The 14702-nt window shown below is 41.9% G+C and overlaps 1 protein-coding gene across 5 annotated transcripts in view; it reads left to right on the top strand.

Moving 5' to 3' along the window:
* Nucleotides 1-14702, top strand: part of SCRN1 (secernin 1) — a 56866-nt gene that overhangs the window by 20305 nt on the left and 21859 nt on the right. For 2 of the 5 annotated variants that reach the window (XM_074340933.2, XM_019726177.3), the window contains exons 2-3: nt 540-699; nt 11647-11828. In XM_074340933.2, coding sequence (XP_074197034.2) covers nt 541-699; nt 11647-11828 — 341 coding nt within the window. In that variant the 5' untranslated portion in view covers nt 540. Of the gene's footprint in view, nt 1-411; nt 433-539; nt 700-11646; nt 11829-14702 lie in introns of those variants that run through there. The other 3 variants (XM_074340932.2, XM_074340935.2, XM_074340934.2) reach the window with 3 other exon arrangements.

Genomic DNA, 14702 nt, shown 5'->3' on the forward strand with positions numbered 1-14702 from the left:
ACCAAAAGATGCCTGGGTATGATGTCATTGAGGTAGAATAAAAAATATATTTAAAAAAAGGGAGTATCTTTCAATTTAAATCTAGACCTATTTCCATCACCACCCACAAATCTATTACGTGGCAGCCATGCATCTCCGAGGCATTTCTCTAGGGCACCGTTACAGGTATATTTATTTATTTTTCTGTGACTGTGACAGATTGCAGTGTGTGTGAGTTTTCTGCCTGGAAAAACCACCTCCTTTCCTATCTCCGACGTCATTGCTCTTTTGGCTGCCACTGCAGTTTGTTGCAAATCTGAGCTCGTTTAATCCCACGGAATACCAAACAATATCTGGTCTGGGGGGTGGGGTGGAGCTCTGTAATTCTACTCCAGGCGCCCCACCTTCATGTGCCAGCTGGGATCTCTTAATGAGCTCGCTGTACACAGTTCGGTACTAAAACTATTTTCACTGGTGAAATATGTTTGAAGAATGCACTGTTGGAATGTTCCCCGTTAGGCCTGCTTCCATCTCATCTCTGGCAATCTCTCCCTTTTCAGGATGGCTGTGGCGCCTCCGAGTTGCTGTTTGGTGGCTTTTCCGCCCCGTGCCAAGGATGGTCTGGTCGTGTTTGGAAAAAATTCAGCTCGGCCCAGGGATGAGGTGCAGGAGGTTGTGTATTTCCCGGCTGCCGATCACGAACCTCAGAGCAAAGTGCAGGTAAGTGATGCATTCGAGTCTCCTGATTAGCAGCCATTCTCTTTCTCTGGCTTTGCCCAGCACGCCTCAACGTCTTTCACGGACGCCTGCTCACTAGTCAGAACTTGCTTGTGGGCTCTGATGATTCCCTTTTTCCTCAGGTTTTGCTCAAAGCCTTAAAAACAGGGTCATATGGAGAATTCTACGTTTGTTGCTACGGCCCTTATTTTATAAGTAAGTAAAATATTTACAGGATTCCAAGTCAAGTCTACAAAACAAGGTACAGGCATCCCTTTGGAGATATTGCAGGTTCGGTTCCAGGCCACCGCAATCAAGCAGGTGTCATAATACAGCGAGCCATAATCTTGTTGGTGGTGGAGGGTCCTGCCTTCAATTTGTAAAAAAAACGCAACATCGGTTGGGTACTAGACTGATCGGGGGGCATCAGTTTGTAAATTATATAAATGTCTAATCACTGTGTTGTACACCTGAAAGGTCTATAATATTATATGTTAACTCTAATTGAAAAAAACAAACAGCAAAACCCCACAACCTTTGTGAAGTGCAATAACACAAAGGATGCCTGTATATTCCTAGAAGTCTAGTTTCTATTTTTGCCTCGTTTACTCCATTGCCTTTTTCTCCTATAGATAACCATGTTTGGGAAGATTTTTGGTTTATCCTTCCGTTAAAAAAATTACATACGTATGTAATAAACTACACACACACACTCACACACACACACACACGCACGCCTGTGAGTATTCATTCCAGCTCTTCTCCTTTCTTACATGAATGGTACCATGCCTTATACCCTTTTCTCCACTTTGCGTTTTTCAACTAAAATCCTATCTTGGAGATCACTCCATACGGCAAACAGAGGTCTTCATTCCTCAGTGAGAGGTCCACAATGCTCCATTCTGTGGATGTACGAGTATGGGGGTTTCATCCGTCCCGTGTTACTGGATGTTTGGGTTGTTTTCCAGGCTTTTCTATTACAAATAGTGCTGACGTGAACAAGAGCCTGGTCTTGTGTCTGTCGCAATGTCTGGGCTTGGTTTACATATTTTTATGTTACAAAGTTGTTCATCAATTTCTATTTTGGGTGCTTAATAAAACAGCTTGTGTCAGCATTTCTTTGGGATAGTAGGGGCCTAGACATGGTGTTGCTGGTCACAGGGTAAATAAGTAGGCAATTTTGTTAGATGTTATCAAATTTCCTTCGTAGGTGGTGTGCCATTTTGCATGCCCTCCAGCAATGTATTAACAAGACCTCTTTCTCCATATTCCCAGAATGTGTTGTCAAACTTTCATGATGGCTATTTTCTGTTAATTTTGTATTCTGCTATTTTTATCCTCAATATTCTAAAATTATAAAAATTTTTTATGGGTTGCGTGAGCTCTTATCATTGATTCTTTTGGGTTTTCCAGGTAAATTGTTATAATACCTACAAATAGAGATAGTTTGATCGCTCTTACACCTCTAATTATTTTATTGTCTGATTGGCTTGTAGCTTGGATTCAGTGTTAATAGCAGTGGATGGAAATTGTAGCTCTCTTTGCCTTTGGGCCTGACCTAAGTGGGGCAGCCTCTGGTGCTACCACATTAAGTAAGACGCTGGCTTGGGACTGAGATATAGGTATAACTTTATCGTGTTCAAAAGTATACATCGATTTCTATTTTGAATAATTAAATAAGAAACCCTAACAAATAGGTATTAAGTTTTGTTAACTGTCTTGTCAGTCACTTAGTAGTCCTTTCAGTCATTCAGCCATCTCGGTGAGCAGATCCACTGTCACAGCTTGTGTTCAAGTCACCCCTGTTTTACTTACTCATGGCCCCCAAGTGCAGGAATAGTGATGCTGGCAATTCACATATGCCAAGGAGAAGCCGGAAAGTGCTTCCTTTAAGTGAAAAGGTGGAAGGTCTTGACTCAGGAAGGCATTTTATCATGTCACAGCATCACAAAATGAAGGGTGAGTGCAGTACAATAAGATATTTTGAAAGGGACCATGTTCACATAAATTTTAGTATGGTATATTGTTTTAATTGTTTTTATTTTATTATTAGTTATTGTTGTTAATGTCTTACTGTGCCTAATTTATAAATTAAACTTTATTATAGGTATGTATGCACATATAGGAAAAAACAGTATAGTTAGGGGTTGCTACTATCTGTGGTTTCAGGCATCCACAGGGTGTCTTGGAACATATATCCTCCACAGATAAGGGGGGAACTACTGTGTAAATCTATTCGAAATAAATATTTTAGAAAAAATGTGTTTTCTTTTGAGCAAAATAACTTAATCTTTTAATCTCATGGTTACAGTCATTTTAGAAAATAGACTAGATTCTTTCTTTTCACTAGTTAACCCATGCTATATTATTACTTAAAAACAGTATGGGTTGAATTATGTCCCCTTGCATAAATTAGTAGTTTGATACATACCAGAATGAGTCTCTCAGGCAGCCCTGACCTCTTTTCTGAATTGCATGTCTGTGTTTTGAGCTGCCTCTGTACATTTCCACATCCACATTCTGCAGGTAAAATGGCCTCCCAGGTCAGAACCCAGTTCGTTTTTGCCGTCTCATTTGTTCCCTGTCCTCTAACAGGACCCTTACGTGCCACATAGTTTAATCTAGAAACCAGAGGGAAACATTGACTCTTGTTTTCCCACTCATCCCCAGATGCACGGGGACAGCTGTCACTGAGTCCTGTTGCCTTCTGTCCTGTGTCTCCATCTCCTCCCACTGCCCCCATCTCCCTTCCATAATCTGCTTATTGGTGCCCCAGTCTCTTTCTTCTGTATTCTTATCCCTGCAGAGTCACCAGAATTTTATTTTCCCCAGAACACAGCTCTGCTACTACCTTGTTTAAAAAGGTTGGGTTGTGTTCATAGGATGAGAGCCCAGGCTGATTTGTATCTATGCCATTTAGAACTCTTCCCAACTGGCACCCTGCTCACTGCTCCTTTCTTTTCTTTTCTTCTTTCAAATTAATAGACTTTATGTTTCAGAGCAGTTTTAGATTTACAGGAAAAGGAACAGAAAGTACAGAGAGTTCCTATATATAATCCCTCACCACCCCCACCCCCGCCTCCCAGGTTCCCTTATCATGAACTTCACGCATTTCTTATGATTGATGAGCTAGTACTGACACCTTCTTAGCCACTAAAGTCCATCGTTTACATTAGGGCTCACTCTTGGTGTTGTACATCCTGTGGGTTTGGACAAATGTATGACACGTCTCCACCACTACAGCATCTGAGTAATTTCACTGCCCTAAAAATCCCTTGTGCTTTGCCTATTTATCTCTCCCTTCCCCCAAACCCTGGCCATAGTTTTGCCTTTTCCAGGATGTCATGTAGTTAGACTCATAGAATACGTAGCTTTTTCAAATTGGCCTCTTTCATTTAGTTATTTGCATTTAAGATTCCTCCTTAAGTCTTTTCCAGGCTTGCTACTGCATTTCTTTTTAGTGCTGGGTAATATTCCATTGTCTGGAGGTACCATAGTTTATTTTTCCATTCACCTATTGAAGGACATGTTGGTTGCATCCAAGTTTTGGCAGTTATGAATAAAGTTGCTATAAATATTTGCGTGCAGGTTTTTGTATGGACATCAATTTTCAACTCATTTGGCTAAAGATACTTTTTAATGTAATAATGATAGGTAATATATTGATAGGCAGTATATTGAATAGGTAACATACGGATGTGGTTCAAAGATCAAATGATATTAAAAAGGTTTGCAGTGAGAAGTCTTATTCCCCCTATTCCTATCTCGGATCCCATATTATACAATCCTTCGTAGTAATTTCTTGTACAGCCTTTTAGTGTGTTATACCACTGCACGTGAATATGAATACTTAGCCTTCTTTTCTTTTTTCATGAAAGTAGCACATTATATACACTCTTCTGAAAACTGATTTTTAAAAACTTATAGATTTTTCAAACTTATAGAAAAGATCTACAATTTGCTTTTTAGTTTGATAACACTTTCTAAGGGGTCTTCTCTATCTGTACATAGACAGTATCATTTTTATAGCTGATAGTAGTTCATTGTGGAGACATTCCATAATTTATTTAATCTGTCCTCTATTGGAGGACACTGGTCTAGAAAGTATAGCTGTGAAAGACATTGCACATAAGTCATTCTGCGCATGTATAGGTGTAGCCGTGATACCCTTCCAGATGCGGGATGACTGACCCGGTCATAGGGTGACATTTTTGTAGTACTTGACCTCCATAAGCTTTGTACAATTCCATGTTTATTTTTCTGTCCTCGTTTTATAGATTTCCTCTTCCAGCTTACACTGTCAGCCCAGCTGTATTGAGCTGCTCATTTCTTGAACAAACAACACACTTGTAATTCTCTGTGCTTTTGCTTTCTCTATGCTTTGCTGAGAATGTTCTTCCTCTCCCCTCCTGTCATCTCCTTGGTAGACTTCTATCATCCTTTAAGGCCCCAGCACAGGTATGCCCCCTCCCTGCATGTTCTGCCTTTATAAATCAATTGACCTTTACAATCACCTGAAACTAGGGGGATGAATTCTGGCCTGGGAGGCAGGGTCCTGGGTTCCAGTCTTGCCATCCGCATTTACTGTATCTTGAATCTTTGAGACTCAGTTTCCTCATTTACCAGATGGAGATTATAACATCCACTGTGTCTGCCTTACAGGATTTTTTGTGATGCACACGTGAGCTGACATGTGAAAGGACTATGTCATCTCTAAGGAGAACATTGTGCAGAGAGATATTTGTTCTTTGTTTTAAAACAAGGAATTGACTAGTGCTGAGAGCTTCTGTGATTCCAGGTCTCAGTTCCCAAACTCCTATCTTTAGCACATGCTTCTGAATTTGCTTTTCAAACTTACACTTAGGGCTTTAATTCCCTTACAGTTACACCTGTAACTTGTTCCAAGTACAGAATGTTGGGTTCTTGTCCATGTTTGGGCCTATGAGCTACAATAACTTTCATAAAAGCACTCACTAGCATATAGAAAATGTGTTTTAACTATGCAGAGTGAGAATTTCCCATAAAAAAACCCAATCTATTCCTCAGGCATTTCAGGACATTTCAAACATACAGATTCCACGGTTTCCCTAGAAATGCCCTACTTGAGTGTTGAGGTCTCAGAAACTCATATTCTGAGAATTCTGAGAAAGTCATCTGATTGCTCATCCACTCACCCACCCACTCTTCAGCTGCTCCATCCTTCTAGGCGGACTTCCCTTCCAATTTGTTCACTTACCCACCCTTCACCTTTCCCTCAGTCTGTCCACCTATCTGCCTGTCCATTTATCTAGTATATGTCAACTTCACTTTGCCTGAGACTGCGAGACTCAGAAACGGGGTCCTCCAGCACAGAGTTCCTCAGTTTCTAAAATTACACTGCACGTTTCTGTTTAGCTGCACAGTTGGCAGATTGGACCATTTTATTTTACGTTCTTTAGTCTTTCTCCTGTGGATTCTTTTTTTTTTTCTTTTTTTTTAACAACTCCTCTTTTGGTTGCAGAGTAGGATGGATAAATATGTGTCTATCTGTGAAAGCCCCGTGGTCCTCTCTGATGATGCTGTACCTCTGTGCATGGCAGGATTGATCTCAACTTTTCCTCAAGCCCTGCTCCTTTCTATGGGGCGGGTTGCTGAGGAAGCACATGAATAATTTCCTGGGAGACGATGATGCTGATGTGTGCACATGCCCATGGATGGGTGTAGCTCTATTCTATGGTTGAACCTTCTATTTAGGAAAAAATATGGATACAGCAGTAGAATACCGTGTTCCAGTAAGACAGCAGATTTGAACTAAAGTTTACGTTATTTATACTTGGTGCTCGAGAGAATAATTGTATCGCTATTTGTGGAAACAGAATTCTTGACAGCCAAGTCAGGTTTGACACATAATTTTTTTTTTTTTTTTTTAGAGTCTCTTATTATTATATAATAAATCTTATCTTCATTATTTCCCTCCTTTGAAGTTTTCATTGTTTCTTTTTTGAAAGTTCATTTTAATTTATGTCCATTTTCCACTACACAGAGTTCTGTATGGGATAGTATCCTCAGTGAGGTTATACGAGACGTTCACAATTTGGGGCAGGCTTTTGGTAGATCATCTCTCTGTTCTTCCTTAGTGAAAATATTTGCAAGAAGAATAGAGAATTACCAACGAATGATAGCTGGTAGCATTGTTAGTGTAATTGTCCAGATGGCGGCTTTAGTGTGGTGTGTGGGGTCTGTGCGTGTGGGGGCATCTGAGTTTTAATTCTGAGTCTATCTCTTATAGTAGGAAACACAAGTCATTCTTGGATCAGAGTGCTGAGCAAAGCGCCACGGCTGCTGGCCAGGTTGCACACCACTCTTCCTGTCTGTTTTTGTTTGTTTGTTTCTTCTCTTCATTCTCAGGAGCAGGAGACCCAGGCTTGTCAGCAGCATCTCCCTCACCCCATGGGAGAGTGGCTTCCCAGGGTCTTCCTTCTATCATGTCCCCTTTTGTAAGCCTATTTCTGACCCCAGGCCTTTGCATTGCCCATCCTCAGAGAATCCTACAGCCTCAGGGAAATAAAAAGCAGTTCTTCTAAAACGTGGTTGACGTCTTCTTTAGTCTTTAGGCTCATGAATCTTAAGGGCACACTTTCAAAACCAGTCAAGTGGCAGACAAGACACTGGGATAAAAAAATTTAAAAAGCCCAACCAACCAACCAACCAACCAACCAACCAACCAACCAACCAAATAAACAAAAACTCTGTGATAATTAGCAATGTTGCTTTAGGGTTGCAAATTTTTTAAACTGGAAGTATTTCTCTACCACATCCCACTTTCCCTGCCTTTTTTCCTCCCACCCTGAGAAATCTGGCTGACTCATCGACTGATCTCACAGTGGTTTTCGCTGGTGGCGCCAGGTTGTGTTCACCATCCGAGTACAGTAGGAAAGACACAATGGTTGCATTTCATGAATTGAAACGTCTATTGTGTGAGTGGGGGCGATCCAGAAATAGCGTGTGTTGGAATGTGCAAGGGGTAGGCGACAGCATGAAGCTGATTTTGCTTTTTCATTTTTGCCACAATCACACAAAATACTAAAGGGCTTGCTCTGCAGAAGCATTATCTTTTGTCTTAGTCTCTAAGGCCTTGTCAAGGCTCATCTTTTCACCTTCCAACCTGGCATGTGTCCCCAGGAGCCACCTGAGAGAGAGGCAAGCTCAATTCAGACAATACCTTTAAAACTTCAACGTTTAGCATTAGGCAGGGCTGACATTTAGAAGTATGCCTCACTACCCTGCCCACTCTGGGCATTCTCTTATTGTTATGTGGCCTCGGCACCCAGAAGTCACACTAGCTGACATTTGTTTTATTAAAGGCTGATTAGGAGTGGATGTGGGACAGCAAGACAATTTGCTCATCACTTTCACAGCTTCATAACGGAAGTTGAGGCCAGAACTATCCCTGCAAAGATTGATCTTTTAATTGGAGAATGTTTTCTTTTTTTTTTTTTTCATTTTCTTGTCTAATAGAAATTTGGCTAGGAATTTTGATGCGGGGAACTAAATGGTGTTGGCCATGCTGAAAGAAGATTTCAGTTGGTTTTTGGATTTTTTGTTTTCCTGGTGAGACCTTCTTTGCTTCCTCAAATCTGCCTTATTCTCTGCCTCGTTAGTAATGGGGCAAATGTGAAGGTCATTGAATTTTATTTTTAAAAATGACTGCCTGCAGTGTTCATGTTCTAGACGGCTGGCTTTACAAAGTTTAGCTAATTACATTGTGTTCCCTGTTTACCAGGTTGGCTCCCGAGGTGGGATTTTAAATAACCAATGTTTGTGAGGCAAGCGTGTCCATCATCCCCGTTCCCTCCCAGACCTGGGTGTGATTGGTCAGATTTCAGACACAGTAGCGTGTGTGTGAGTTGCAGCCCAAGAAGGGCCCACACTAGGCTTCTGAGGTTTGTGACAAAGATGCCCTAAGGGGCATGTGTTATAGGCTCACTAAGACTTGGGTGCACACACACCCATCTCCCCATCTCTCCCTCCTCCTCAGCCCCCCATTGTGTAGCATATGAGGGGGGTCTGGTGCATTGGCTTTCAGCCTAGCGCTTGGGAGGACTGATTTGTCCCATCTGGCTCCTTGGGGATCTTCTTCCTTCCTCCTCATTCTGAGTTTGGCCTGAAAAGTGTCAAGTTGGCTGCATAGATTTTTGAACTCCCACAAAGACCATATGGTCTTTCTAATTCAATTTTCAACTGTTTTGTTGGTCAGTACTTACTGAGCTGTTGCAGTCCTGTGACTCAAGACCATCGTTGTAGTTCCCTAAGTGGCCTGGGGGCGGGGGGCTCCCTGCACCATGAGCACACCTTTGCATCACCCATCTGTCTCTTCTCAGGTTCTTACCTCTGTCTGGAATACCTTGACGTCTGGCCCATTTTTCAAGATCAACTCAAATGCTCCCCATTTGATAAAGCCTCTGACCACTTGGATGTGTTCACTCTTTCCTTTGAATCTCTGTTATGCAACCTCTGACCTTTGTTATTCATTCATTCATTCATTCATTCATTCACTCCTTCCTTCCTTCATTAATCCATTCGAAAAAAGGTGTATCGATAGCTAGTATGTGCCACCCTGGTATATATCTATGAACTGAACAACAGAGACATCTCCCTGCCCTCAGGGAGCTTACATTCTAACTGGGGGAGATAGTGTACGTAAACAGCACATGCAATATGTAAGTCAGATGGTGTTTTGGAAAGGGCTAAATAGAGTGGAATGTGAAAAGGAAAAAGCAGAGCAGGACTGGGCTGGTCAGAAGTACAAGGTGTGGGGGCATGTGCAGTGCATGCGAGGTAAACAGGCTTCAGGGACACCTACTGAAGCTGGCCTGGTGCTATAATAATTTGCACGTGTGCCTTCTCCTTCTTTCCCAACCGAAGGGACAGGGATTGGACATCCTCATTGATTCACCTGCAGGCAGCACTTAGCGCAAAATGCCTTGTGTGTGGTTGGTACTCTGTCACTAATGGGTGAAATTGGACATGGACATGTAACACTGAATTTAAGGACAGATAAGTAAACCCATTTCTTATTTTTACATTTTCCCTGCCCTTAAAAAACAAAACAAAACGAAACAAAACAAAAAGACATTATGATAAACCTATGCTTAAGAATCTGAGATTCCTTCCCTCTTTAGTCATTCTTCTCAAGACAGAATCTGTCACTGGGGCTCAGTGTGCACAGGGGTTGTGGATAGCGTTGGCCAATGCCTGAGGTACTTTGGGCATGACAGAGTGCAATTTTAAGATATAAACTTCAGTTACGTTTAGAACAGCCCAGAGGAGCGTGGTTTGTTTCCTGCTTTGGCCAGCTTTTGCTTGAAAAGGATCAATTTTTAAAGTAAATAAGTTTTGTGAACTGCATAGGGGAAAACATTTCAAGAGAATATTTCCTTACAGTTTGCCATGAAAAACTCCAGGGTCTCTTGACAACCTCCGGATTTCATCAGCTTTCAGTTTACAAATATTTATCGAGTGAAATAACATTATCTCAGCGCAGAGCAATATGTACCAGGGACTGTGAAGATACAGATGTCACGTGACCCAAGAGTGTGGTTGCTACATGCATTTCAGCTCTTACCTGAGGTTTAGAGATTATGGAAAATCAATGCAGAAGAACTTCCTGGGCTGCATTCAGCTGATATAATTGGGTCTTGAATCGAACGAAGATCTAAGGCCGCAGTCGATGCAATGCTTTCAGCTTCCCAATTTAAAATGTAAATGGCTTCCGCAGCTGATAGAATTCTCCCTTGAGAGCTAAAGAGCTCTGTGTAATTTAGAGCTCTGGGTTGCATACTGCATCAACCACACAAAGAGTGTGTCGTAGGCTGATAGAATGTCAGAGTCAGGAGGCTGGTTATAGATAACCTGGTTAGTTATCCAGTGGAGTCCTCCCATAGGCCCCAAATGGGGAGGGAAAAGAACGAAACAGCAGGTAAGGCTCTGAGGTACCCAACCCCGGTCCCACGCCGATTCTTCTAGTTGCCTCTCGGACACTTTGACCTGTTTTATTGTCTTCATGCTTCCACGTGAGAGTTTGTATGAAGGAAGGGTTCTGAGGCTAGAAATACTTTGGAAGAAATAATTTTATCTAGATTAGCTCATTCATTTTCCAGGTGAAGACACAGCCGCCGGGAGAAAGTAAGACATGCAGCTCTAAGCGACGTGCCCTGCAGTTCTGACAGCAGTTAGAACTTTGCTGCTCTGGGACTGTCTCCTTATGTGTCCGTCTCCTGGGCTTAGTGTAAGGATCAAATGACAGACAGGGAAGCACACTGTATGAGCGTGTACATTTAATGCGTTAGTTACGTGGAAGGTATTACTATCATCTTCTCTCCTCTACCACTAGAGCCATCATGTAGGTCATCAAACTGTGTTCCAGGGAACCCCAGGGATCATTGCAGAAGGGTCATGGACCGCCCTTCTTCAGACAAAGCATCTCCCTTTTATCTGTTTTCTATAGTAGGCCTCTAGGTAAAGTTTCTTTTATAAACAGGGCTCTGTAACGTTAAAAATGTTTGAAAACCACTGATCTAGAAGGAAGTTTGCAAATGAGAATAAATAGCTGCGTTTGTTGGAAATGCTGGTGGCCGTCTGTGCCTATTGAAGTGACTAGACACACCATTCAGGGCAGAGGTTGGCCGAATGCCTGGTGCAAGAAGATGACCATCATCGGTGGAAGCATTATGGGCAGTTGGCTTGAACCAAGGAGACTAAACACCGAGTGAGTGGTAAGACTGAAACTCACTGTGGAGACGTTCGAGCTGTAGTGAGACTTGAGGTGTCTTTTAAGTCTGCTGTTCCCAAGGCCTTTCCCTTTTTTGGTCTTTTTAAAACTGATGTGGTGGTTAGTTGTAAATACCAAGGTGAAAACTAAGTGGTACCTGCCGCTTAATGTCCTTTTCTTTCCCGTCTTCGTTTTTTCAGTGTACTTATATTTCAATCGACCAAGTTCCCAGGAGTCATGCTATTGTGATAAGCAGACCTGCCTGGCTTTGGGGGGCAGAAATGGGAGCCAATGAACATGGAGTGTGCATAGCCAACGAAGCCATCAATGCCAGAGAACCGGCGGCAGAGACGGAAGCCCTGCTGGGGATGGACCTGGTCAGGTACTGCACGGGGATTCTCTGAACCAACTGCCCAGGGTAGGCGGGGCACGGGGACAGGACTTCCCTCCCTCCAAACCTCATCTTCGGTAACTCAGTCCTTCCTAAGAAGACATGTGCCTTTTGACATAAATTTCAGGTGATAGAGAAAAGAATAGATTACAGTGGAATATTATTCAGCAATAAAAACTAACCCAGTACTGATATATCCCACAATATGATGAGTCTCGAAAACATGCTAAGTGAAAGAAGCCAAACACAAAAGGTCACTTGTTATATGATTCCATTGCTAGCAAATATAAGCATAGGCAAATCCATAGAAGCAGAAAGTAGATTAGTCGTTGCCTGGGGAGCAGGAGTGATTCCTAATGGAAATAGGGCCTCTTTTTGGGATGTTGAAAATATTCTAAAGTTGGATTGTGCTGATAGTTGCACAATTTTTGAATACATTAAAAACCACTAACCTGTATTTTTAAATAGGTGAAGTTTACGGTATTTGAAATATATCTAAGATATATAAAAGGGGATACATATAAAATACACAAAATATAAAGGAAAAAAGAACAGAGATCACTCCCCTCCTTTCCCCTCTATGTCTCAGTCATCTTTTCTTCCTTTCCCTGCTCTTCCAGTCACCATGTAACAGAAGGAAGTGGACATGCAAGCTCGACAGGACAGGGATCTTTTTTTATTTATTTATTTTTTAGTAGTTTCAGGTGCACAAAACAAAGTAATATTAGACATTTATCATTTATATCCCTCATACTGTGTCAACCCCACTTGTAGTTGACATTCATTATTGTTCAGCTTCAGCTTCAGGTGTACAGTGCCGTGATCAGGCATCTACATCATCCCTGAGGTGGTCTCCCTAACGAGACAAGTGTCCATCGGATACCCTACAGAATCTTTACAACATTATTGATTACATTCCCCAAATTATCTTTCGTAACCCCGTGACCATCTTGGGGTTACCAACTGTGTTTTCTAATCCCCTCACCTTCTCCCTTATCCCCTCCCCCCTCCCATCTAGCAACCCTCAGTTTTTCCTCTATGTCTCTGAAACTGTTTCTGATTAGTTCCTTCATTTATTGTGTTCTTTAGAGTCCACATATAAGTGAGATCATATGGTGTTTGTCTTTCTCTGTCTGACTTATTTCACTTAACATAATGTTCTCTAGGTCCATCCATGTTGTTGCAAATGGTAGGATTTCTTTCTTCTTTATGGCTGCGTAATACTCCATTGTATAAATGTATCACAGTTTCTTAATCCAGTCATCTACTGATGGGCATTTCGGTTGTTTCCATGTCTTGGCTATTGTGTATAGTGCTGCAATAAACATAGGGGTGCATACATTTTTTTGAATTAGAGTTTTGGATTTCTCCGGATAGATACCTAGCAGTGGAATTGCTGGATCATAAGGTAGTTCCATTTTCAGATTTTTGAGATACCTCCATACTGTTTTCCATAGTGGATGCACCAATCTGCAATCCCACCAGCAGTGCACAAGCGTTCCCTTTTCTCCACATCCGCGCCAGCACTTGTTGATTGTTGATTTATTGATGATAGCCATTTTGACTGGGGTGAGGTGGTATCTCATTGTGGTTTTTATTTGCATTTCTCTGATGGTTAGTGAGGTTGAGCATTTTTTCATATGGCTGTTTGCCATCTGTATAGGACGGGGATCTTTGTCTGCTGGTTTACTACTGTGTCACAAGCACCAGGAATGGTGTGCCTGGCACATAGTGGGCAATCAACGACTGAGTTTGGAATGAATGACTGAAGTAGACGGGGAGCTGGAATGAAAGAACAGTCTGCAATGGCTTTCCTTTTTCTGAGATAGTGAAATGCAATAGAATCATGCACATAGTTGAAAAAAGATTGGGCTGGGAGCCGGGGTCCTTGGTTTTCACTGTGGATATACCAAGTTCCGTCACCTCTCTGGGCCACCGTGTCCTTATTTGTTCCACGTGAGGCTTTAGATTGGATGACCTTCAAAGAGCCTCCCAGACCTAACATGCCATAGCAAGGAATAGCGGTTTCGACATTTTGGAGGTTTTGTAGGGAGAAAGTGCATATTTACACAGAGACCCCTGTGGTGCAAGCTTCTGCCAACCGATGGATAAGTCTGTTAGTGACACCCTTTTGGTAGCATATTGCCTTTTATGCCTGTCTTACCTTTCCTTACTATTCTGGTTCTTATAAACTCAGGAGGAGCAGGTCCCCGAGGAGGAAAAAACCTCCTATTTACAATCAGTTTTCTCTTGATGAAGAGAATAACAAGTTTTGAGCTTATTATGTGTTGACAGCTGTCCCAGTATTTTTACCTCCATACTTAATAGAAATCCTGAAAATGAAACGTTGATGAAAGTATGCCCCCTTTTTGCCTCATTTATAACCTTGCATTTTGAGCTATTATATTTGTGGTAGGGGGTTCAGAGCACAGGCAAAGATCACCATTTTAACAGTTGATTTCTAACGGACGATGGAAGGGAATTTTTTTGTTCTTCTTCAAAGCCTCTGATACATCTTTTCAAGATTATCAACCCATAAACGCCAAGGGTTTCCTGAATATCTGCTTTGTACTTGACTCTGTCAAGCTCACAAGAGCTTCAAAGAGATTTTAGTCTGTTGGCAGGGAGACAACAAAAAATGGAACTATGGAAGACTTTAAGACCAATTTAAGACGGTTGTAGGAGAGATGTGTCTCAAAGCAATCCGATATTTGTAGCCACATGAATGACACAGAATTCTAGGTGATTGCCCTCTGCAAACACTGCTGGATCCTCAGATATTATCAGGGACTGCATGTATTTGGGAATGTGTGCTTCGAGAAGGAGGTGCTTGTGAGGCTAGGAGATGTAGACAGAGTGTACTTA

Source organism: Rhinolophus sinicus, chromosome 4, assembly GCF_057876585.1.
Source record: "Rhinolophus sinicus isolate RSI-liver-muscle chromosome 4, RSI-T2T, whole genome shotgun sequence".
Classification (NCBI taxonomy): domain Eukaryota; kingdom Metazoa; phylum Chordata; class Mammalia; order Chiroptera; family Rhinolophidae; genus Rhinolophus; species Rhinolophus sinicus.